Source organism: Chamaea fasciata, unplaced genomic scaffold, assembly GCF_029207755.1.
Source record: "Chamaea fasciata isolate MVZ Bird 193981 ecotype frontalis unplaced genomic scaffold, bChaFas1.0.hap1 SCAF_9, whole genome shotgun sequence".
Classification (NCBI taxonomy): domain Eukaryota; kingdom Metazoa; phylum Chordata; class Aves; order Passeriformes; family Sylviidae; genus Chamaea; species Chamaea fasciata.
Window position 1 is genome coordinate 28,645,616 of NW_027094094.1, and position 26,194 is coordinate 28,671,809.

A 26,194-nucleotide genomic window follows, 5' to 3' on the forward strand; every position below is an offset into this window, starting at 1 on the left:
ACAATGGAGAACCATCCACCCGTTCATTTACTTTGTTCTTGGGCTTTCATGAGCATTTGGAGCATTGATAAGAGAATATGATTTTAAATCAGGTGTTAAGTGCCTGATCCAGCCACAAATGTTCACAAATACAAAAATACACCTTAGGGAAACTAGCTGTGCACTCGATAGACTTACTGTATTAAGGAAAAAAAAAAAAAAAGGCAAATTCCACAAGGAAAAAAACCCCAAAACAGGACAAACCTCCCCCAGTCAACCAACCATAGCACACCACCACACCCTCACACCCCCAAAGTAACATTTTCCTCAGTGACAGAACATCCAAAGAGGGTCATTTGCTCCTAGCCCACCATCAGCCTCTGCTCATCAGCTCCCACACCTATGAGCACTCACTGGGTGCAATTCCACTGATTTTTGGCACTGCAGAGAGGCCCAGGTGCACCCGCTCAGGTGAGTGAACACATGGCGGGTCTGAAGAGACACAGACTGGCTGATGGCACAAACAATAGCCCAGAGCTGCTCAGAAAGACAAATGCCTGGTCGCCGGGAACAAGGGAACAGCAGACAAACACAGGCTGGTGGCAGTGCACACATCTGACTGGTGGAGCGCTTCGGGACCACTTCTAGAGCCACCCTTCACTGCGGAATGTCAGGGCTTGCCTATCCCAACCCGGCCACTTCGCTTCCCCAGGCAACATGTTCTATTTAACTACAACACAGAAGAGCTCCAGGCAATGCCAAACAAGGGAGAAGAGATGGTTTTTTGCTTTAAACCTGGTCAGTGGGCTCTCCGTTTGACCTTGTCAGGTAAGTCTGGGTAAAGATGGTGCTGAGCCATAGCAGACATCAGCAGGGCAAAGGGCAGCCCCAGCACATCCCACTGTGTTTCAAGGCTGCTGTTACAGAGCTGCTTCAGCCCTGAGAAGAAACAACCCCTCTGGGCCCTGTAATACAAAGGCACCCTGCTGTTCTCTTTCCTATCTCTGAATCAAGACTCTTTTACCCCTACATTGCACTAATAATTTCTTTCTTGTTTTCCTTCTTGAGAAATATAATTTCTTCATACCCTTCTTGCATACTAACTGCAGACCTCAGCTTTCATTCCAAGCCCAAAGAAAATGAACAAAAATGAGGTCAGAATCAGATCATAATTTTAACAGCTGGCATGTTTTTGGACAAACAGTGGTGCCAGTTCCCCTTTTCCTCTACCACAACAACTACTAGCCAGAAGCAGATATTCACAAGAATACAGACATTGATATAAAAAGGAATTCCTCAGCTGTGAAGACAAACTTTCAAATCATCATCCCACCAATTGTGACTTTTTTGTTTGCACCTGCATTCAGCAATGAAGTCCCTTAAATGGATTTTAAGTAGTAGTTTAAGTCCTGCTGTGTAGTAAAGGCAAACACATACAACAGGTCATGTAATTTTGTAGTTCATATCTCAGATGGTGCCCTATATAAAACCTTTCTCAGCTGATAAGCATTCTAATCATAGATGACAGCAGAGCCAAATCTGCTGTGAATATGTAATCTTCCAATTTAATCTTCAAATCTGGCATTTTCCAATCATGGAGAGATACAGAATCACTTCTTATTTTTCTTTAATTTCTAACATATAAACCAAATTCATCAGTATCAGGCAATAATATTTATACCTGAAAATTAGTTTGAAGTAAATAAAATTATGCTAATCGTGTAAAATTTATCTTAATATATTTAATAGACCAAAAATATTGGTGAGAGAAGTTAGATAATTTTTAATTTACCTATCTTCCCATGGCATACTTACTGGTTACCCATGAATATTCTCAAATTATAGTAGACATTTCTGAAGATTGATTTTTTCCAAAGCCATTTGCTTTTTTGTCATATCCTCTTTTAAAAAGTTATTTAGAAGATTGTCAGTCAGGATTTCATGACAAGGGTACAGGTACATATCTGTTTAATAATCTCTTTTTCCCAGATAAACATTAATAATGAATTCTATTTCTGTCTCCACTGAGGTCAATGGGGACTTGGCATTAACTTAGCAAGAAAAGAGTCCAAAATTACACCACATATATATTAAGTATGTTTAGCTGTAAAAAATGAGAACAACCACCATTCTAGACAAAATACTAAGAAAGCTGAAAAAATGCATAGAAGGCATTTCTCAACTTTTTAATTATTCATCAAGACAGAGAAATAGATCTGCCTTGGCTGGTAAGAGGTGTAGAACAGAAAGACTTAGCAATGCAAACCCAACCTGTTATGGTAAACAGCATATTTCTGTTCAAATATTGCAGTATGAATCACTGGTACCAAAAGAACGTTGACTTTTCAGTGTTGGTGAATAATCAGTGTTTGTACAGGTGGCTGCTGTGGGGAGCTCACAGTGTAAGAGGTATTTGTCTCCTCACTGTCCACAACAAGACCTGGTCCTGACAGTTGTGTGTTTTCACCTGGGCCAGAACACCAAGGGGCACAAAGGGAATGTCATTTCCCGCAGTCTCTGCCAGATCACAACAGAACTGCCTGAGTTAGGGCCAAGTGTTCAGAGGTGTGGGGGAGATGAAGTCATGTGAAGAGCCATGGAGTGGTGGCACACACACACAGGGTGCCTCTCTGCAGAAAGCTGATCACAAGAGGGCTTTTAGTGACAACGTGGAGAAATACTTTTACTAATTAGTGACACACTCTTCTAATATCAGAGCACCTCACTATTAACTTCAATAGGAGCAAAACCTTTTTTCTTTGATGCTCAAAAACAAAAAGAGCACAGAGCCATTAATCAGGACTGCTAATCACATTTTCCTAAAAGGTCTGCACGAGTTAATCACACTAAAATCATCTGTCATTCATGTAAAGAGATGAGCTGCTAACAGAATGCAGGAGTATTATAAATCAGCTAATTTGTTTATTTATCGCTAGTTCCACAATTAATACAAGGTTAATTCTTACAAAAGCTATTAAGCCTGGAGCAGCTGAGTGGTTAGGAAGAAATGGGGTGATCATTAATATTGATTTTACACAAGAGAAACGATCTCAAGAGGGCTTAGGATTCATGCCTATTTCATTAGCTCATTTTATTAGCAATCTCAAGACAGGTTGGTGTTCAGCTACGTTTGAAATAGCTGATGATTTCAAAATCAGAGGAGGCAGCTGGAGTCACAAACTACAGAATTGTCTGAGACATCTTAGGACTGGAGGCTACATATAGCAGCAGGAGATTCAATGCTAATTAAATAGAAACACTGCTTCATGGCCAAGGAGAATATGAACTGAAGTGGGTCAATGATGAGAAGACAGATACTTAAAGGGAACCAGTCTGAGAAAAGCCTTGGGCGCCAGGCTGCAAACATTCAAACAGAAGGCAAAACTTATTTGTGACATAAAAAGAAAGAAAAGAGGAACTTGACCTAAAGATAAGGTAATAGTTTGGTTTTCATTACTTGGAACAGAGGCACACAAAATGTTGTATACGGTTATCTTCCTTACTAGTCTGTTCTGTTCCCTGCATGCTGATGCCTTCAAGCTTGCTGTTGTTTTTCCAGACAGAAAATACAAACTCGGGGGACAGAAGGACAGACAGTGCAGTGAGGGCTGGGCCTGCCCAGACCCTGTCACAGGCAGCGCTTTGTTTCCACACAGGCACAGAGTCAGGTTCCCAGGGCCTTAGTCTGCCACTTGGGGATGTGCGGTGGCTCATCACAGAGCAGCATTTAACACGAAATTAGAAACTAAAAGTAAAAAGAGAGGCAACAAGTGACCTGACACCTTCCACAGAGCGGTGCCAGTTCTGCCAGTTGCCGTCAGGTCGGCTCTGGCCTTACCCTGCTGGGAAAGGCTGGTGAGGCAGAGCTGGGCACCACGGAGCTGCTGCTCCCCAGGGGTGAGGCAGCAGGCACTGCCCCAGCCACACAACACTCAGACTGGAGTCAAAGTTGGGAGTTGGGTCTTGGTTTGTTTTTTGGGGGGTTTGGTGCAGCTTCTCGAGTAATATTATTTAAAGTGTGTTTATTTGCCTTTTCTCTCTTGGACTCCTACATTCATGCTCTTAATCTTTATTTTTTCCCAAAGCCTTGTACCTAAACCCAAGGTGAGCCATTACATAAATTACCATCTCCCTGCACAAGGAGTTAGTGACACAATTACAGGTGGCCACCCCACTGAGCCATTCACAGGCCAACCCCAATTTTCCTTATTCTTCTCATTCAATAACTTTACTCACAGGCTTTTTTGCAGGAGGGTGTTTTGTTCTGGAAACCACATTCTGCTGTTTCCTATTCAAATCTTGTGGCCTGTGCTCTTTAGACATACTGGGATTTTACCCTTCACCTTCCTAAGGACACTCATGCTCTCATTTGTATTTCAGCAGGGCTTTAGAGGTCTTCCACAGGGAACTTCAGGGGAGAACTTGGCAGGCTTTCATGGAAACGCTATCTTTGGCCAAAATAACTAAATACCAAAAAAAGAGAGATTTAGCTGCTATGTAGTTTACTATTAATCTAGCTCAGATTCTAGTGCAGGATCTAAATGTGATATAGAAAACAAAATGTTGCACATAAAATATATCTACAGTAACACCAAAGTTGTTTGTAGCTGAAATGAAGCCTTTGATCTTTGCTGTTACCACAGACATCCTGGATTCATTTTGCATCATCAGTGCCACAAACCTCATTCTCCCCCAAAAGTCCAGGATGACTCATAATAAAAATCCAATCTTTTTTAACATTAAGCTTAGGGAGCTACTAAAATACATCATTTTGAAATAGATCAATTGGATTTCATCTTATTCCTGCTCAAGCCTCTGTTCCCCAGCAGTTTTGATAACTATTACCAACCATCTTTGCTAACATCTAGTTTTTAAAACACACGTTCTCTCTGCAAGAAAACAAAAAGAATAAGATTTTTTTTAAAAAAATGAAAATATTGGCATGTGCAAACATTTAATTTACATTACTTCCTCGTTTGTGAGAATATTTCAAGCCTGCACTGCCATTTCAAAAATTTAGAAGGTTCTCTTGAAAAATAAGGAGAAGTCCAAAAAAATTGAAAAACGAGTGGGACAGATACCCACACCCAACTTACTTTTATAAGGAAGGTATTTGGACTGGATTTCTTCACAGACATCTGTTTTGGTGTCATCTGTTCTCACTCCATTAATAAAAAAAATTAATGACTGAAAATATGATCCTAGTTTGCACTGTTAGGGTTTTAGAGCTATGTACAGAATAGCATGGTTTTGTTGCCTTTTTTAATTTCCTGGTTATGAAGCACTTTTTCGATTTCATTTTTCTTTATAAAAATGTAGCATATAAGAAGAAACAATTAAGAAATCAGCCATGTATGCAGTGCCCAAGATCTGAGAAGGATGGCATTGTTGTGCACAGTCCTGGTTTTTATATAGCAACTAGTTGTTTAAAAACCAAGAATAGAAACAAAACAAAAATTAAAAATTATCTCTGTTGGGTACTCTCTGCTACTGATACCCACTCAGAATAATTTCTTAGTTCTCGCATAATTTAGCATGCAGTTCTTGAACCTCTCACCCCTTCCCTATTTCCATCCACCAGCCAAAGTCAAAATGTTACTGTCAGCATTTAGATTTTAGGTACCTTTGAGGGCAGAATTTATTGTCTTGCTTGGCTGCAGTAGCATCAGGACAGCAATATCCTCTGACAGCAAAAACAGCCCACCAGAAAAGTGGGGGTTTGGGTGGTATGTATTGTTTCAGAGAACCCCTTCTTCTGCCAGGAACACGAAGGCACAGCAAAATTTCAATATATCTACTAATTTTAAAACAAACTGATTTTCCAGCCAAGCAGTCGTGTTCCATGGAATATTGCTCCTACATTCAGAAGAGTAATTGAAAGTGTGGAAGAGAAGAGGCAGGATCAGCACAAACAAGGTACAACCATCTCCCTACAAGGTCAGGAGAGCAAAGCTGTCTGGATGGTTGTGCTGTCCCTGTCACCTGTGACTCTGCAGAGGCTTCTGCATCCAGCATTTCTCAGCTGAGAGGGGATCTTTATCGTCAAAATACCTTCAGGAATGTTTTTAGTCACACAGGTTCTCAAGGTGCTTGTGCTGCCACCATCCTCATTACACCAGGATATGCAGTTCTGGGCACACAGCCTCAAGTCAGCAGTGCCTGGCAAACAGTTTCACATGTGCATCTCTGAGCAAAACACGCTAAGCACTGCTTGAAAAAGCCTTCTGCACCTCTGCACCTGAGCAATTCTTCTCAGAAGAGTCACTTCCAGAAACTGCCCTAGAGCTCCCACCTCGCTCGAGAGAAAATGCCCTGCAGTGGCAGCAGACAGAGGATGTGCACACCCTGGCACACCCTGAGCCAGCCACACACCAATATCTGCCTCAGCTGCGAGGGTTCTGAGGGAGCAGCCATGCTTCTTAAATACCTTAATAGTCTCAGGAAGGTTGAAGTGCTGTCTTTTCTCCTTGAGTCGTCTCAACACACTATCCATGGTTTCTTCCACTGAGGGAGCTGGTTCCAAGCTGGTGGCCTCCTGTGTGCCAGCCTCTTTAGAGGTCCCACTGCCTTCACTGTGCTCGTTTCTTTGGGGTGCTGTGGAGGTGCAGTTTTGCTCTTCTGACATTCTGAGTTTCAGCTCTGAAAGGCAAATTGCATGGCAAGTAAATAGATTGGAAGTATTTGCAAGGAAGTTTCCTCTGACACTACTAGGAAAAAAACAACCCAAAACTTTCCTACTTCTTGCATACAAATATTATCATACCACAGGCTCGTAGGAAAGTAATTTTGCTTCGCTTTAATGTGTAACATCTTTTGCTTCCTAGAGCAATTTAAACTGTGCCTCTCCCTTCCAGAGGCCACCCTGCCATGCCAGCCCTGCTGTTCTAGTGCTCCCTGCAAGGAGAAGCAGCCACTTTCTTAAATGACTTCCCTTGGCAGAAGAGCACCTGAGCACCCCAGCAGAAGACAGAAGCTTCCCAGTCAGCAGCCTGCCTGGATGTGATAAAGTATTAACTTGACACCAAGCCAAAGCCCCTGGAGCTCCAGGGACCTGCACAGAGCAAGAAGGAAATTAAATTAAAATCTGAATTAGCTCCCTTAAAACCAGATTTTGTTCCAAGCATACGCCTGTCTAGTGAAGGACCTTGGGCTAGGCAAGAGACTGATGTCTCCAGCTGTGTTAAATTTGTTGAAATCCATGCAGGAACAGTAACATAATTTTTTAGCTGTGACAGTGTGAGGATGTAGGCTAGCTTTGTGGGGAAAACCAGTTATTTGTAGTAAACCAATAGAGCTAGAAAGGATAGACAAGCCTTGGAAACTTGAAGAAGGATCTACAAGCATTTGAGTGTTTTCCATTTCAGTTGTACTTGGCATGTGAACCTCATGGATCTGGCTTCACTTAAAGGCAGTGCCATTTTTCAGGGTAATAAAAATCAAGGGTTGTGACAGGATTGAGGCATTTGGGGTGTGAAGGTGAGGCTGATCTATGAAACCTAGACCCTCTGGACAGGAGAAGCAATGATTGAGTCAGAGATAAAATTTTCAGAAGATAACCATGTAGACTGGCCATTTCTTCTCATTTGCCCTTCCTGGATTTGCAACACAGAATTCAAGGGGAAATAATAATGGTAATCATCATCATCATCATCACCATCTATTAATCATACAGAATAGTACTCCAGGGAGAACTTTCCAGAAGAAATTTCCTGAAAGATAAGTTTCTAATTCTTTATTTAACACAATCACATCCTCTATATCTACATTATTAACTACATCCAGAATAGAAATGAAAGATAATACTACCATTTATTTAGTAGTGAGAATCCATTTATAACAGGACAGAAAAAAAAAAAAAGGATTTAGTTAAATTATAAATAGCCTTCAAAAAAATCAATCAGTCTTGGCTACAGACTACCCAAGGGAAAGCATCGGATATACCCACAGACATTAATGGAGTGGTATTCAGACAGTCAAGGGCAAAACCTGACCCTCAAGGCCAAATTTATTATCAAGGAAAGATCTGTTTTTATGATCAAAAGAAATAAAATCCTTAGAGATGTGTATCCTCAGTCCTAAAGAAACATTTGCACCTACATTTGTGCTATTACAAGGAAACTTCTAGCTTCTGTGTTTTAGACACTCATAAAAGTGTTCAGAGCAGCATCTCCTTTTGCATGAATGTTTATAGTGATGAGGGAGAGATGATGGCTTTTTCCCTTTCCCCTTTCTAGCCTTGCTGTGAAGGTTGAACTGACACACTTTAATCCCCGATTTCAGGAACCAAGACAAGTCATATCACATAATATCTTTCTTGGGAGGCTTATTGTCATACACCGTGAAAAATAAGCAGAGCAGTGAGGTTAGAAAACTGACTTTAAAATGTTCCAGATACACTCCCCAAAGCTTCAGCAGCAAAGGGACACAACACATTATTATGTACCTTTGAGCTGCTTCCGACCTTTGGCCAGAGCATTCATCCACTTCAGAACTTCAGGGTTGGAAGTCTTGTCACCGTGCGAAGGCTGGACGCAAAGGAAAATGTAAAGAATGTAAAGAAAGAGAAGGAACTGACAGTTAAAGGATCAAACAGATAAAACCCTGCCCAGCCCCAGTGTGCTACAAAATGTCCTCAGTTCCCACTGCACTCTATCAGTGCCATGCAGAGCACCTGGCTTGATCATGGCATTAATTTGTCATGGCTTATCTCTCTCCATTGTGACACAGTGCCACAAGGATCTGAGTGTTATGTTTCTGATCCCCCAAAAAACACAGCAATGCACGTTTCAGTCTCTGCCTAATTGGATAAATAACCTCGGTGACTTCAAAAGGATTGATCAAATGCCTAATTTTAGTCAAGTTCCTAAGTGAGTTCCAGGATGGTAACTGAAGCTCTCTGTCCCTTGCAGGAATAAGCTTTTGCTTTAAGACAGGGATTCACTTGGGAAACAGCATTTTCAAAATTTCAACTGACCTGCTTAATTAATCAAATGAAAAATCCTGTGCAAGAGTGATTTCAAAAGAAACAAACAACTAAGACTTTTGATCAGGGGTTGTTTTACATTTAGAAATTGCCTGCAAATTAAAGTGAATTTACACTGACTCTTCAAAACTCAGATATTTTAAATTGCAGGATAGTTTCGCAAAACTAAGCTTCTGAAATAATTTCTTTTCTGGCCATAGTGTGAGGGTTGTTTAGGTAAGAAATTGTGCTCCTATGAGCATATGATGACCACAGAACCAGACAATGCACAAGTTTAATTTTTCGGCCATTCATGGGCTTAAAGGGTAATATATCATTTGCTTAATTTTAATATAGTCACATAGTTCCCTGTTTCATGTTGTACACCTCCTTAACATCAGGCATGTTTTGTTATTCTTATACTGTACAATTCCCAGCACAATGCTCACCACTGACCTCAAACAACCCCCACAAGTTTTATTTCTCTGATTTTTGCCATCAGCTTCTACTGAGCCCCAGGCTTTGGAGGTTTACAGGAGTCTGCCTGAATGAAGGAATCTGCACAGCAGAACAAGTTTCCAGGCAAATGATTCCTACAAAGCAAATAAGTAGCTTTCCTCCTTTTGCACCATTTTGTTTCACAAGCCTGTCAGCTGTGTTTCGCTGATTCACACTTCTCAAAGACGGATATTTTGCAACCAAGGTAATCCAAAGAAAATGGAGAGTCTCAGAACTACAGCATACACTGAAAGATGCCGAAAAGATGTTCATTGAAGTTTTTCCTATTTCATTTTAACATAAATACCCTATCTCACATCATTTTGAATAAATTTAGATACACTGGGATCCCTGCCTCCCTCTTGGAGTATTTACCCTTTTCAATTGTTATCTTACCAGGTATTTTTTTTCTTGCTCAAACTTTTCTTCATACTTCCTAATTTTTCTCTTGAGGCTCTGAAGATGCTTGGTAAGTTGTGTCACCGTCTGTGGTTCTTTGCAATCTTCACAGCTACACCTAGAAGAACTTCTTGGCCTGCAAGAGACAAAAGCAGAGTTGTGGGATCTAAGAGCTGGCTATAATGGACCATGCCTTGATTGCAGGCACACTTCAGAATTCAGGGCTATTCTATTCTTTCACTGGATAGAGAGAGCTTAGTTTTACAAAGTAAGCATAAAATAATTGCTTTTGCTTGAAGGTACCCCTAGGGGATTCTAATGAGTTCACCATCTGTCTTTCATTCTCTCTTTTTTTTTTTTAATTAATTGTGGGATTTTTTGAATATATTTCAAAAAATTAATCTAGTAGGCAAAAGCCTGATCCAGTATTTACATTTAACACCCACACCTTTATTCACAAATCTTCCAAGTGTAACAGGAGACTGTGGTGACATGATTTTTAAAAGTAAGCTCAGGGAGTTTTTCATTACTGGAAATAAAAATTATAATTTTGAAGACAATTTAGTTTCTGATCATTTACAATTGCAAATCAATAGAGCTCTTTATTATCCATATGCAGCTGAAGCTAAAGCTCTGTATATAAGCTTTTAAGAAACTGATTTCTCCCTGAAACTCACAGCTTGGTTTCTGGAAATCACAAACATGAACTGTTCATATGCTTTATGACACTGTCACCCCTCATCAGTGACTCACATATAGTCCGATTACAGCTGAATTTTTTACTATTGTACCTAGATAGCCCTCTCTATCTTGTGTTCACTCGTCGTTTTAATTACTAACATTTAAAACTCTCCTTGCTAGCTATAATTAAAGAAGATTTCAAAAAATATTGTACACTGGTATGACTGAGAAAACACTAGTTCCTATTTCTGGTGTTGCAAATTATCCATGTAAAAATATGCCACAATACAAAAAATTGCTTTACATGACATAGCAACAGCTGAAAAAATCCCATGAAGAGTCAAGGGTTGTGAATTGCAGAAAAAAGCTGAAAAATACATAAGAATTAAAATAGATTCTCTTACATCATGAAAGGTTGAGCACTTGGTGGAGAAGGGGCAGACTCTGTGTCTAGGTTAAATCTCTGGCTTTGGCTAAAGATAGAGCAGCGTGGTGACAAGAGAGGATTGTCTCCATCTGTGATGTGATACAGCAGTCGGCTGGTCCCTAGGGAGTGATGCTCCTGTGGGCTGCTCTCCATGTCATTCTGCCAGTCCCTGTGGGCTGGCACAGGCTCTAGAAGGAAAGTATAAAGCAGTGAGGACTGAGGGCCACTCACAGGGGTTGAGCTACCTAGTTCAATAGAAATTTCTCCTTACAGAAGTATTCCAAGCATAAGTATTCAAAGTGAACAGCAAACAGATCAGCAAAGTGTTGCATGCAGGGTGGACACAGCACTGAGGATGAGAAAATAGAAGTACTGTCACTGGCTTCACATAAATCCTTTTTGAGTTCCACAGGAGGAGGTGGATGGGTGTATTTATAAACTAAAGATGGGGAGTTTCCCAGAATAGAAGCATTACTTATATTTTCATAGATCTGTTTGCTTTTGAAAGCTACATTGCTGAAGAAGACGATGAGTGTCCACAATAAGTTTAATTTTGTGGTTTATCATTTACTCCCTTGGTGAAGGGAAAGGAAGGTCAAAAATATAATATGTCCTGGCGCTAAGAACCTCCAGGGCTGCTTGCAGCATCCTGCAGGATTTTGTTCAGTAACAGTAACATACCCTTGGCTCAAAGAACACAAGATATGAAATAACAACCAACACCAAGAACATTCAATTTATTTACTCAAGGTCATGGCCAGTGGCTGCTCCTTGGAGGAGTCATGCTTGTGGTACTGTGTTAACAATGTCTGGGGCTGTAAATGCAAACCTCAATTTGTTTTATAGTGGTGGTCAAGCTAGAACACGTAGGAATTGTTGAACCTCATCACACTGGTTCTGTTTACGGGTAGCATGAAAAATAATGGCACATTGCAGGGCCCACCTAAGGGAACATCAGAACACCAGGGGTTCATCTTCACTGTACCTGGGTACATTGAAGGGAATATTCATTGAATCTTCTTCCTCACCCTCAACAGTTGAAATGGATGAGGATGATCTAACCTAATCAATTTTTTGCTATCAGATGATTGGGATTTAATGCAGATCATACTTTCTGGGGAGGAACTCCACAGTCTCATAAAAGTTCTTGCCCAAAATTTTTCTCTCTTGCTTTGCTAAAGCAAAGTTTGTGCTCTGACTCAGGTTCCCCTACAGCAGTTTCCACAGTACATTTATTTTACACCAGATATATTATCTTCTTCTTTTTTTTCCTAAACCTATTCATATATACAGCTTTTCAATTCATATCTATTATTTTGCATTTCCAGGCAGCATGTGTGTCAATTCTAATCAGTATTATATTTACCATATGTCATGCATTCTAATACATTTCACAGAATCTTTTTACTCAATGGAAGTCTAAAGTTGCACGGAAAGACAACTGTACATGGGTTTACCCACAGAAGAACTGGCAGGTTTAGGTAAGTTCTTTTACCTTCATTTTTGATTTTCTGCTTTCCATATGGGACATCACATTCCCATGCTGAGTGAGTATTTTTTTCAGGATTTGACTGGAGTAACATTTGTGGTACATTTTATTATTTGGCATCTATCCCAACAAATACCAAAACTGCAAATCCCTATTGCTGCACTGTAACAGTGGTGAAAAACCAGCTCTGAATGGCACCCTTCAACCCCCCCCCCCATATTTCTCTAAAAAAAAGTAGTTGCAATGGCTTAAATATAATTTTATTGGGCACCAATCCAACTACTTGTGCTTTACAGACAACAAAAAAAAATCCTATTGTATATTGTATAATCACAGTTTAGTCTGGCAAGCAAAAGTTACACATGATTCTTGTATTTATAAGCTCATCTACTTTTACCAGCATCATCAATTATGTTAAACATTTTCACAATGACACAATGTAGTTGATTATTAATTCTAACCTTGCATCCTTGCATCCTAAGTACTTCATACTCTATAGGTCAAATTCAGCTCTCCAAGATACCAGAGCAACACCCAAATCCCCTAAACCTTGTATGAGACTCAAATCCTCCAACAAAGACCCCAGGAAAGCACCTGGGAGAAGCAGGGGTAGAGCACTGACCAGTCTTGGGAAACCATGGACACTGACATCAGGCAGTGACAATGGCTGGATTAACTCTGTTCTGAAAAAAAAAAAAAAAAAAAAAAAAAAAAAGAAGTGTTCTCTCTTTTTGGAAAGTACTCTTTCCTTACCCTGTAAGATTTTTAAAAACTAATGCCTTTAGTTGAGTTTTGATCTGTTGTTGTTGCTGGGTTGTTTTGTTTTTTTTTCTGAATGAGAAGAACCTGGCTTCCCTTGCTTTAATTTCACCATCTTTGAACTTCAAGAAACACATAATCACTGTGAAATAGGCTGACTATAAACAGTTGCACAGTTTTTCATGTTCTGCTGTTACAAGGAATAAATTCTCTTATGTTAAGTAGCAGTGCCCTTGATGTGAAAGGAAAAACGATGGGATAAGAAGATCAGCCAATCTGTGTTTGATAGGTGAAGGAAATGACTTTCCAGCATTTGAACTCTGATTTCCTGTGGACCTAAAAATGCCCTTCTTGCAGGAGATAGCCTGTACCACTGATAAACCATACGGCTGCAGACATTTGCTCCTCCTCACATCTACAAGCAGACAATTTTATAGACCCAGCCCAGTCTTGGAAATGGGAGAAATGCACACAGTCAAGACTAAGCACTCCTGGAAGATAAATGCAAAGGACAAGTAGTGGCTGGTGCAGCTCCAATGTAAAAACAAACACACAAAGTTCAAGGAAGTTCTTTTGTTCTGCTAGCAAACAAAAGGGAGACAATGTGCATGATTTCTAATTTGGGAGTATTTCCCAAAGGCCAGGGCACTTTCATTTCCTTGGCCTTCTGACAACAAGGTCTGCAAGGCTTGAACCTGGTACAGCTTTGCTGTGGCCCAAGGAAGGGTTTAGTTCCAACTCTACTAGAGGTGCATTAAATTACTACTCAATGGTCAGAAGTGGTCAGCAAATAATTCAGATTTATTCATTTCAGTGGCACAACTACTAAAATAGTGGGACATCTCAGGGTGATGACAAGCTCTAACCAACTCCATTTTTAGTTAACACTTAAGGCCATCATTCCAGTTCTGTGTAGATCCTAAACAGGACACTAAATATTATCCTAAGAGTGGCCCATGAGCTGACCAAACTTCTACCTGTCTTCATGTATCTTGTCTAATTTTAGCCTTTATTTTTGCCAAAACTGGGAATTAAAGACACCTCTACCCAAGCCAGTGAGTTGCCCCTTAGCACCTATTCCATCCCATCTACTCCATGCATGCACTCCATCCCATCTACTCACTGCCAAGAGAACACCACAGGAATTAAAGCCAAATTCTAGTGTCTGATAACGTGCAGCATGGTTCAGCAGGTGGGCTTCATATGACAAGTCCCATGGTACAAGCCTGCATTTATGCCTGTGATATTTTTCAAGTAAAACAATATCACACAGAAATCTCTTGTATAGAAAAAGTAATATTCAGATCTAGTGAGCTAAGACCTAAACAAATTACATCTGTGAATGCCTCCATCAGGATTTTTAATTTAACAGTCCTTTAGAACTTCCTATAGTTAGGTTCAGCTCCTCACTGCTGCAGGCACGTATTTGATGTAATCTCATATCCAAAAGTTACAGAAATGACACCCTACTTTTCTATAATTACCCCTTTAAAAAACTGTCTTAGGTACCCCTCACAATTCTTTAGATTCTCAATTTGGCCACTCTAATTCAGCTTTCACATAATCAAAAGTAAACTAGAAAATGCTGATTTTGCTCAGAGATAAGTTACTGTACATCCCTTTAAAAATTTACATCCTGGAGCAGCCTGTCATCTTACTAGACTGTTGTATCTTCATTCTCCATACATATGATGTACACTTTTCTAACATTTGTTGACTGGGATGTGAATGAAAGAAATGTGTTTATTTTTCCTGATCCACTGAAGGAAGGCTGATAACTAAAGATGGAACATATATGGCACATCCTCTAGTACAAATCCCTGGACTTCCAGCCAAGGTGGAGCTCAAGTAGCCAATAGTCCCATGTGACAGCTCAATGCATCAGAAGATTTCAGGAGTCATTTAAGAGACAGAATTAGGACCAGCTTTGTCTGTGCAAAATGGCAAGTTACTAAAAATGCCACAAACCACAAAGCAGATGTTAACAGAAATGAGGGCACATTAAAACCCATTAAATAGATAAGCTTTAACTAAGGCACGAGTTTGGACTGCTGGAGTGGCAGGGCATGCTCTGAAACTGTGAGAGAGAAATGCTACATCATGCAACATTTCCCCATGTGGCTGCAGAGGGGAAATGGGAGTGGAGAGAGGATTGGAAGCAGCGGTCACTACCAGCATGAATAAAAAGAAAATCTAATCAAAACAGCAAAAAATGATTAAGGGGAACAATTAGGAACCATCCTAAGAATGAACTATGAAACCACCAAAGCAAAATAATGCAGCAAACTACTGGGAAAGGAAGAAAACTCCACCCTGCCACAAAGGAAAGGAGTCAGTGCAGATTTTGGGTGAGCTGCAGAATGTGCAGCACACAAATGAGACCTGTCTCTGCTCCAGATCCCCGTCAAGGTTAGCCCCAGTCCAGGCTCCATAACCATATCCAAGAGCGATTAAGGTATTTGCCTGGCTGGACTAAAGCATCCTCTATTTTTTGAAATAAAACCCAGGACATCTAGCATTTTTAGATTTCTTCATCTTTATAATAATTTGATTTCTACACACATTGTTCCTTGATTTTTCCAATGCCAACCTCTAACTATGGAATTTTTGAAGTAGAACACTATAATTTATGATTTTTTTTTTGTGAATAACTCAATGCTATTTCTTGCTGAAAATGCTGAGCAAGCAGCTCTTAAAATAAGTTTTTCTAAACCCAGATTTTTTTCTGATATGAAACATCAATTGCAAAGGGATTACTGACCTACCTGCCTTAATTTGAACCATACATGGTGCACGAGTTAGGTATTTGTGTATTCATGTCACTTGTCTGTGAGATGTATTAGTCATACTGCCTTTGACCTATTTTTCATGAGCAGTGACTCCTCTTCTATTGAGCATCACGACTCTGCCAGCCCTGTGACTACAAGCCATGAATTGACGAAAATAGTGCTGAGCCTTAGGGCTATTTATTTCCCCACTGAGGGAAGAGGGAGAGACAACACACCACAGTTTGCCCAGCTGGGTAATAATACAAGATCATGAATGATTAAAATCCACATGCTGTAAAACTCACCTTCGCTATCTCTCTGCTGATGCATTAAATTAAAATCAATAATAGGAGAAATGAAGTGATATTTCTCTGACAAAAAGAATGACAAAAATAGAATTACATGATATGGCAGGTGATTTCACACAATACACACATAGGAAGTAAAGAGAGAAAATTTACTTGGGGAAGAACAACAGATTAAAACTAAAAATAAAAGAATTGGGATTCTTAAAACCTCTCTGAAAAGGAAAATTCCCTCTCAGAAAACCGGAGGGTTACAGCCGTTAATTTCCGTTCTTTTAACAGGTATCGCCCCTTTTTACGTTACACGGCGTTTGCAGGAGGAAATGGTGCTTTGCATTAGCTCTGCACTGTTTCCCAGAGGGTTGCAAGCCCGATTTAAAGTGCAAGTCACAAGGATCTTTTATAATTGCAAATGAGAACACATCATGGCACGCTCGCTTACCTCCGCAGCCGGCCCCATCAGCTTGCACGCTGCTTTGGGCTGGAGAAGGGGCTGTGTCCTTGGGTGCCGGCAGCTGGGGAGTTTCCTCCTGGGCTGGCAGAAACGCAGAGCACAGATCAGTTTCCAGGGCTTGCAGCTTCAACAAAGAATTCTGCAGACAAAAGCAGAACATTGGGCTGGGTAGAGAACAACAGGGATCAGCAATTGCTCTTCAACTCCCGGAGCCCATCGGCAGCGCCTGCAAAGGGGTGTTCCACTGCCAGCTCCGGGAGGATGGGGGAGAACAAACGCGCGCTATTCCACGAGTTTCCTGACTCCTGGGTGTCTGAGTCCCGATTTACATGGATTATTCACGGCACGTGGGAAAGATGACTTTGTCAGCCGAAGATGATTTATTCCAGGAAGACAAACTGAGATGGTGTCCCTCTTCTTGGGCTTGAAGCAATACATTAAGGAAGTATTTCATTCATTGGGCTGACATCACGATCTGATGACATTATGTCCCTCCCCATTTACCATTCATAAAAAATCAAATCTCCCTCGCCAGGCTGTGAGTGCGGTACACAGCAGTGAACAAAGAGTTACTGAGAACCGCTCACTCATGGGATTCTTGGAAGAGAGAGATTTTTTTAATTGGCTGTTTTAGAGAGACTTCATTATGTAGACATGGCTTTTATCCGGGCTGCTGCCGGGTCTACAGGGCAGCGGATCATTCGTGATCTGCTGCAAAAGTAAAATCAGCACATCATTGTCACTGGCTGCAGGCAAATCAATGACAGGGACAGCTACCTGCCACCTCACTCCCAGCCTCTGTGCCATGCGTGGTCCAGCTCCGATTTGAATTTTTAATGCTGCACGCAGTACTGAGCTGCACGATCTGACACAAGCATCTCGCTGTGATGGAAACGCTGTGAAAGCCCTAATCACCATCTGACTGGGCAAAATGAGTCACTCCCCACACATTCAGCTCCCCCATCTCGAGGGAAATACAGCTTACAACATGAAACACCACCACACAAGGCTGTCCTAATAACCACACAGCTGGCACACACAGAATATATGTATGACTTAATAACATTATGTCACTCAAGTGATACATATTTATGAAGGGCATTTTCTGAAGAAAATAATCGGAGTTGCAAAGAAAAAAAATTCTTCAAATTTATACCCTGAAAACTCTTTTCCCCACTCTGTCAAATACCTGAAACCAATTTATTGATTCATTTAATGAAAAATTAATTGATTTATTAGCCTGGTTTCCTTTGTGTGACAATACATCACCTATGTAAGGAGTAGTTTAATACATCGTTCCATTATTTTTGTTGTAAGGCACCCGTTTTGTAAACTCAAAGATAACTTAAAAGAAACTAGGTTGTCTGAGAAGAGCAGGGAAGACTTTCTTCCTTTATCCTTTCCTTGCTTTTATGGAATTCAGGAAAATTATGGAAACCTTCTCGCCCCTAGAAGTTTTCAATGTGTGGCAGTGCATTTCCTTGTCAAGGGAAGGGTGCTGACTTGCATCGTACATATGGCACTGTTTTGAAAAGTCCTCATTTCCCAGTGTCTCTCATCCCAACTAAATCCTAACGAAGTGGCTGTGGAATTATCAGACAGGCAGAATTTTACAGTCATTAATGTCATCTAGCGAAAGATGACCAAACCAGTTACAAACCAGTGAGGACTCTGATTCCAGCCTAGACCTTACCAGGAGAACAGCTGATGAAAATTAGGGAGAACACAGATGATAACCCGTAAGAATGTGCTAATAAGGAAAACATAAGTGAATGTCTGACAAAAGGACTTAACCTTCATGGCCTGTTACTTCAAACATTTGACAGAAAAATCCCATTTCAAGAAAATACATTCAGTTTGCATCATTATTCCTTATGACACATTATTATTTATGGCGAGTGCAGTGTAAAAGCATTCTCACAGACTACATTATTAAACATTGTACTTCGACAATGCTTATTCTGTAATTCACCAGCTGCTTTATATTCACTTGCTCTAAATGATATTTTTCACCCATCTGGGGAAGGTGGGTGGATGGCAGATTTCCAGCCACTTCCAAAACACCAAAAAAAAAAAAATAATAATAAAAAAAAATAATAATAGAAATACATTTTCATGAGTGTGCCCTTGACAGGGATTTGAGAAAAATGCTAAGTAGCTTGGATTGTCTTGATGTTACCAGGGAGATGATGAATCTGGAGTGTGCCATCAACCTCACCTTACTCCTAAACCACAGCAGGGTGTTATGGCACGGCCACACTGCACTATCCAGAAAGAGTCACCACAAATTTACAGGAAACGTGGCAGGAGACACAGTTTAGAGCACAGGCCAAGCACAAAGCCCAGCACATCTGCTCTAGGGGAGAACCAGCCTGGGCACATGCTGCTCACAGCTCTCCCATGGCCAGCCCTGTCCCTGGGGCCTGCCTGGACCACCTCTGCTCATGGCTGGTCAAAGGAAATGGCTAAACATGTTAGAAGCCAGTGCAACAGCTGAAACACACCCAGGAAAAAGTGAGGCCATGGCAGGCACCATCATCCATTTGAGACAGCCCCTACATGGAAATCCAGTATAAATGAAGTCATTTAAGCTGTGGCGTTCTATATCAGCTAAGATCTCAGTTCAAATACTTCAGATTTGGTGCTCACTCAAGCTCCACTCTGGTGCCTGATGAGTAATTGCGTGTTTCTGATGCAGTAATTCCCAATCCATGCTAATGCAAATTAAAGGACATACTAACGCAAATGAAAGGACATACTAATATCTGAAATGGATCCATAAATTGCCTTGGAAAAATAACCATATTGTTTTCTCTTAAGAGGAATATCCTGAAAGTCTGAAAAAGAAACAACGATGATTGTCTTGGGCAAAGGTTTCTTATCTCTTCTTACATCCTCTTAAAGCAACTGGGAATTCAAAGATCTTGAGCTAAGCCAATTCCACTAGAGAAAAAGCATTGTGCATTATTACAAATAATGGTAAATGAAGATATTTATAGAAAAGTGTAGAAAGGAAGAGAAACAGTGTGGTCCTTCTCACCCATGTGTTATTTTTGAAAATACTTTAGGAAAACACAGTCACTGAAGTGTCATAGCCTTGTCTGCTGGAGAAAGCACAGTGCAAAAGGACTGCCACTCCCAGAGGAAGCTCAGCCTGTAGTAGAGACACCTTCTCTACGACTAAGCCTGGACCCACTGACCATCCCTCCTTCCAACCAGGATTATTGAAATGAAGAGGGGAGGCCTTAGGGCAAGGAATTACTGAGATAACAGATAATCTCTTAGGTCTAGAGATGAATGCCACACACTGTTAAATCCCTGTGGAGAGTGGGACACTGAAAGATCAGATTCTCACGGTTCATCACCAAAATGCTGTGGCACTGAGAGGCAGCGCCCTGACATGGCATGGGGCCATGCCCAGCAGCATCAGTGCTGTGGGACATGTTGGTCACCGTGTCCAGGAGGCCACAGCCTGACAGAAGACAACGTGACAAATGAAACCCCCTGCCCTTAGAAAGAATTGCTTTCCCTGATAAAGCATCACCCTTTTCAGCATCCTCAGTTTCATTCTCATGGACATCCAAAGGTTTGATAAATTTAAGAACTGAGGGAAAGGGAAAGGACCCAGACGTGCCCCAGCCATGAGCTCTGCCCAGACTCAGTCAGGAGGCTACAGCAGGGATGAGGAGCAAAGCCCAGGCTCGATGCTTTCTGCATAAACTGATATCACCCTGACCCACACACGGTGTTCCTGAATGAAAAGGATGCCTGCACCCTGTGCCTCCCAGACAGGAAGGCAGCTATTCTATCCAGTTTACTGATGGATTTACTGGATTTATGAAATCAGCTGAGACAGAGAAGGAGAATAAGCCAAGTTTTCAGCATTTAATAGCCTTTGAAGTGATTCATATTGGGAAGAAACTGAGCAAATTTCAACCAGTTCAGTTTTTTCACTCTAAGGACTTTTATATGCCACACTGGAACAGCGTTTCAATCTGAGAATTCAGGTTAAAATAAGATAGGGACATTTTATAGGAACATAAATAAATCTCTGCAGTATCCGTTAAGGCAATATTTGTGCTTTGAGGCATATGACATTTTCAATTCAGAACTTCCTTTATGGGGAACAAACAAGCAACAATAAGATAGAACAAGATATGCCCTGGGTCTGCATAATGCCACGGGTGAGCAGTGAAGAGAGGCACCATTTTCTCTACTCCAGAAAGAGAATTTATTTTCTCATGGCACAGACCCATCTGGGTATGCAATAGACCTGAATTGTGCTGTGGGACATGTTGGTCCAAAAAAAAAATCTAAGATTTTGCAAAAGAAAGCACCAGGTTTTAACCCTTGCTCATTCCTCATTGGTTATTAACAATCTATTTTGATTTCTAATCTAATCATTGGTTTTAATATTTTTCACTGATTTATTTATTACGATACTGTTTTCTTAACCTTTAAGGAATCCTTTGCAAAGATTTTGAATAGAGGCTTTCAAGCAGAAGCTTCAGTGAATATTTGCACTGGGGCTTCTCAAAAGAAACAATAACTTCATGATTTCCCCCAGGGCCTGAGGTGGCTCGACAGAGGCTGAGTGCACTCCCTTGTATTGGTCACTGAATGTACCCTGCTTGTCAACATTGAGCTTTTCTACAGCGAGATGCACAACAGTGACACAAAATGCAAAGGAAATAATTCACTGAAGGAGGAGATTAGGTCTGAATCCCTTTAAAAGGACACATTGTGGTCTTCCCCTAATGAAAGTCAGGCATCTATTGATAGACACAGATGTTCTCTGGTTCATTATGGAAACAAAGCTTTCTTTTCCAATTTTTCAGGAATGGGCTTCCCTTCACCCAGCTCTCTTCTCCCACTGCTTCTGTTGTGTTGTCTTGGCCTGCACTAGGAAACCCAACTGCTCTCTGTGTTTTAAGTCCCATGCCCTGCACTCTCCCTGCAGTGTGAGCGGACTCTGTGCAGGGGTGCAGAGTCCCCAGGTATGAGGAGGTGCTTGATAGTGATGCTTTAAGTTTCAGCTTTCATGTTTTTCAGATTCTGTGCTGCCTAGGGCTGTATTCTGAGCCTCATATTAAGTGTCAGTCAGCTCTCTGCACAGAGCAGGGAGACAAACCAAATCCTTCTCCTGCTGAAGACCAAGGACAACTTTCAGGCCCCAAAGCACAAACAACGGTGGACTGAAGGGAGGAACAAGAAGGATGGGACCTCACAACCGGAAGCTGTAACTGGACAATTAAACCCCAATATGCAAATGGACCAAAACTTACAGAAGTGTGAGACCTCATGACCAGTGGTCCATTTTGTGACCATTTTCAGTCCACCTCGGGTGTATCCCTGGCCAGGCTCCTGTCCTGCCCAAGGTGTACCCTTAAAGGCCTTTCAGTAAATATCTCCTTTATTCTCTAGCTCTGTCCAGTCTCTGCTCCAGGTCAGCCTTCCCTAGGCATCAATGGGGTTTCCCCCTTTCTATAACTGCAAAGCTTGGCTTTACCCCTCTGCCCCTCCCAGGATATTGCTGACTGTGAGGACCTCGCCCAGGCTCATCCATTGTTCCACATGATCACACCAACAGCTTTTTTGTGCTTCACTCACACTGTGCTCCTGGCATAAGCCCTGTGAAAGCAGCTTGTTTCAAGTGTCACTGGTGTTATTTGGCTTTCCTTGCTTCCTCTCTTCAGCTCTCCCCTCCTTCCATCTTAAAACCGGAGCACCTTTTAGACTCCCTTGTACTGCTCATTGTTTATTTATGCAGGATGTAGCAACCTTGAGAACTCCTTGTTTTCAAACAAAACATCTTTAACAGATCAACCATTTTGAGCTGTAATAGGAGGAAAAAATCAAACGTTCTTGAAAGACGTCACTTCACTCAGTCAATATTGAGTGATTCTTTTCTGAGCATAAACAAAAATCAACCTAAAGTCGGCTTAAAGAAATTTTATAATCTCTTGCTTCTATCTTTTAAACTATTTTAGCGGATTCATATCACACTTTTAAGCTTTTGTCCAAAAACACGACTACAATGTTTCAATAAAAAGCTAACCTAGGATTATTAAACAATTACATTATTCCAACACCTTAAAATTAACAAAAAAAAACCCAAAACATCTATTAAAAATTTATAACATAACATTTCAACTTTTGGTTATGCTTACCTCATTTAAGTTGTTAAATTGATCAGTTGCTTCTTTTGGTGAAATGCTTGTGTTCTGATCTATTCTACAAAACAAAATTTTAAAAGTCATTCAATAGCTTGCCTATCTGTGCTACAAATATCTCAAGCCTTTCATCATGTGTGTATATAATTTATAAACTACAGAATAAGTTCGTTTTATTCAAAAAAAGTATTTCTATGAAAGTAACATCTCTACTTTTTAACCCATTCAAAATAACAGTGATTTTACTGGAATCCTAAATAATACATTTAAACTCTTAATGAAGGCCTGGAAACTATGACATTAATATCTGGGCTCACTCTGTACTGTCAAAAAGTTCTACAGATGTTATGATCTGTGTCCTGGTGAGCCAAGAAAAAGCTCAAACATAGCCTTAAATCTAAGCGCAATTTAAATGCTTTTAATCAGGAACAAGAATTTTCCCATGTAACAGTCATAAAGAAAAAAATCTTTCCATATTTAAATTTGATGGCATTTCAGGCTCCCAGTCTTCTGCTTTTGCAAATTTCAGAAGGGCCCCAGCTGCCTGGAAATCCTGTAAGAGAGACGTCCACATTTTCTAGTGAGTGGCACTTTCCTGCCATCAGAGATGTCACATCTTTGGTTTTCTCTCAGTGCATTGCTGCTTCTCCACGTGGGGAGAGGAAAGGAAGGCCCTGGACTAGTGAGGGGAAATCTCTTCCCCCTGAGTGTGGCCACAGGGGAGCTGTGCCCCATCCAGGCAGACGCGGCCCACACAGCTCCCAGCTGTGCTAGTTCACTACTCCAAGGAATGAAACTGAAGCCTGAAAACAGCTTCCCACAGACTGAGCGAGCAGCCCCAACAGCCTCCCACCAGCCCTCTGTCCATCCCCAAAACAAGCTGAGGCTTTACACACGTGATTTCAGAGCCTGACATGGGTGTACCACAAGCTGACTCTCAACTCAGGGAGAGCAAGAAAACTGCAGCTGTCTCAGAGAATGAGACCTGTCCGTGCTGAGAAGGTGGTGATGTCTGCTGGCCCCTGGAGACTCCCTCAGAGACATGATTGCACCCAATGCAAAACCCAAAATCCCCTGCACAAAATAAAATAATTTATATTTTTCTGGGCTCAGAGTCATCCCAGCAAAAAGAAATTGCTGTAAAAGCCTCTAGAGGCTTCAAAACAGGAACAGAGAGATGCGGAGGTGTTCGTTGTAGTTCTTCCTGGATTTGTGAGGCGTTTAAAGACAGAAATGATGGCTATGCTACTTCTCTCACCAAACCACACATTCAATAACTACACTAGGGTGAACAATCACTTGGCTCCAAACAGGATCCAAGATGTGCCATTCCCATAGGAACAGAAATGAGTCATGAGACCAGCAAAAGGACTAATTTAATAGGGAAGAGGAAAGAGTGAAAGATTTGTAGTTTGGTTTAATAACACGTAAGGAGGCAGCTGCAAGGCTACAAACAGCTGAAAAAGTAATTCACTAATGAAGAAAAAACATTTAGGGTGATTTATTGCATTGAACTAGAGCTAGACATGAAGAAAAGGATAAAAACAACACGTGCCAGATTTGTAAACTTCTGTATTCATTTGGATGACTCCTTTCAGGGTGCATAACAGAGCTTAAGGGAACTCTCCTTAATAAAATAAAAGCAAAACAAAACTTTTAAAGAAAGACAAAAGCAAAGAGTAAATGCCAGCAGCACTTTGTACAGGAACTGTACAAAGTTTTACATCATTCACAGCTGTATCACTCACGAGTCTTGCACTCTGGAGAGTAAAAGGTTTACAGCAGTACCATGAAGTACCACCTCCCTAGCAAGGCTTTCAGTATTTAAGTCTGCAAAGCAAGTGGTTGATGTTCTTGCCAGCTGTTTTAGGATGCCTTTAACCTTTCATTTTCCTGTTCCTTTTACACTAGAAATACTGGAGTAAGATGCTCTTCTTTATGCATTCTTTGGATTCTGGAGATACTGAAATCATTAAGGTGAGCAACCATTTTTGTGTGATGAGCATTTACGTTTTCAGTCTCATGTGCTGAGCTGATCTCAATCTACACTGAGAGTTTTGGGGTGTGCTTTTTCATTTTCACCAAGATTTATTGCTCTGCTAGGCAAAAGCAGGTTTTCTGATTGTCACCAGGCAACACAGGGCTTACAATTTAATAACTATGGTTTGGATCCTACTCTCATTATAAGTCAATCACAAAATATCCATTAACTTCAAAAGCAGCAGGAACAAGCCCTAATTTTCCATCTGTGCTGAGTACATTAAAATTATTTCAGGCCTTAGCAGAAATTTTGAATAACTGCAGGCACCCTTATTTTGTATAATTTACATCCTATAAAATAATGAAAATTAAATTTTCTCTGTGGCTACTACTCAAATATATGTCTCTCACCCTCCTTTATAGACTCTGGCTTTGGCAGAATTATCCTTTTCTCCGTGACAGAGATGGCAGAGATGCAATAAATAACATGAACATTTGAGGCTTGTGGATTAACAAAAAAAATCTAAATTCTAATTATCATAACAGAGCTCCTACCAGACTTCAAGGGGGACATAAATTTGCATGAGCGCTGGGCTGTTTAAAAAGCAGACCAGAACACGTGAATTTTTGAATTACGCACAACATCACTTTTAAACCTGCATAAAAATTCAAATAAAAACCCACATAATTTTAAAAGTTGGGGAAAATATTTGAAGATAACCTAAGCAAATCCCCACCGTATTTCCTCTCTGAAAGCCAGAAGGGAGCATTACATTTTGTGACTTGCAGTTCTCACTGCAGTCCAACCCTGATCACACAAACCCCATCCCCAAACTATTTATGTGTTTATACCTCACAATGTGTGCAGGGTCTTGGCATTGGTGATGCCAGGTAAGTCCTGCCCATCAAGCTCACAGTGTTCTTGGGATGAAACTCCTTTTCCAGAGTCACCTTCAGTCTATCCTGGCCCAATGCTCCTCCCCTGTGTCCAGTCCAGGAGCCAGTTCCACCCTTCCCACCGTGAGGGTGACCTGGAAGGTGAGCAGCTCATAGCTGGAAGTGTCAGTTCCCTGTCAGGGGTCTGATTCAGCCTGTCCAGAGTTACAGCAGATGAGTTCAAAGAAGGGCAGAACACACCACAGCACACCTCAGTACCCAGAAAACAGAAGGCTCCTTTCTGACACCTTCCCAAATGGCAAAAAAACGTTATCAAATCCACACAGGGCTGCAGGTGGATGCTTCAGTAGCACACCCATGACTCCTCAGAAAGCAATGCAGAACTGCAATAGGCTGTGGGGTGCACATAAAGTGCACACCTGC

The 26,194-nt window shown here is 41.0% G+C and overlaps 1 protein-coding gene across 8 annotated transcripts in view; it reads right to left on the reverse strand.

Moving 5' to 3' along the window:
* FAM13C (family with sequence similarity 13 member C) overlaps nt 1-26,194 on the reverse strand; it is a 114,007-nt gene that overhangs the window by 5,783 nt on the left and 82,030 nt on the right. For 6 of the 8 annotated variants that reach the window (XM_066191648.1, XM_066191646.1, XM_066191644.1 and 3 more), the window contains 7 exons: nt 22,892-22,955; nt 16,710-16,860; nt 16,268-16,333; nt 10,924-11,134; nt 9,836-9,974; nt 8,423-8,504; nt 6,407-6,618 (listed from right to left, as the gene is read on the reverse strand). In XM_066191648.1, the coding sequence (XP_066047745.1) occupies nt 6,407-6,618; nt 8,423-8,504; nt 9,836-9,974; nt 10,924-11,134; nt 16,268-16,333; nt 16,710-16,860; nt 22,892-22,955 (925 nt within the window). The remainder of the gene's footprint in view (nt 1-6,406; nt 6,619-8,422; nt 8,505-9,835; nt 9,975-10,923; nt 11,135-16,267; nt 16,334-16,709; nt 16,861-22,891; nt 22,956-26,194) is intronic. The other 2 variants (XM_066191650.1, XM_066191645.1) reach the window with 1 other exon arrangement.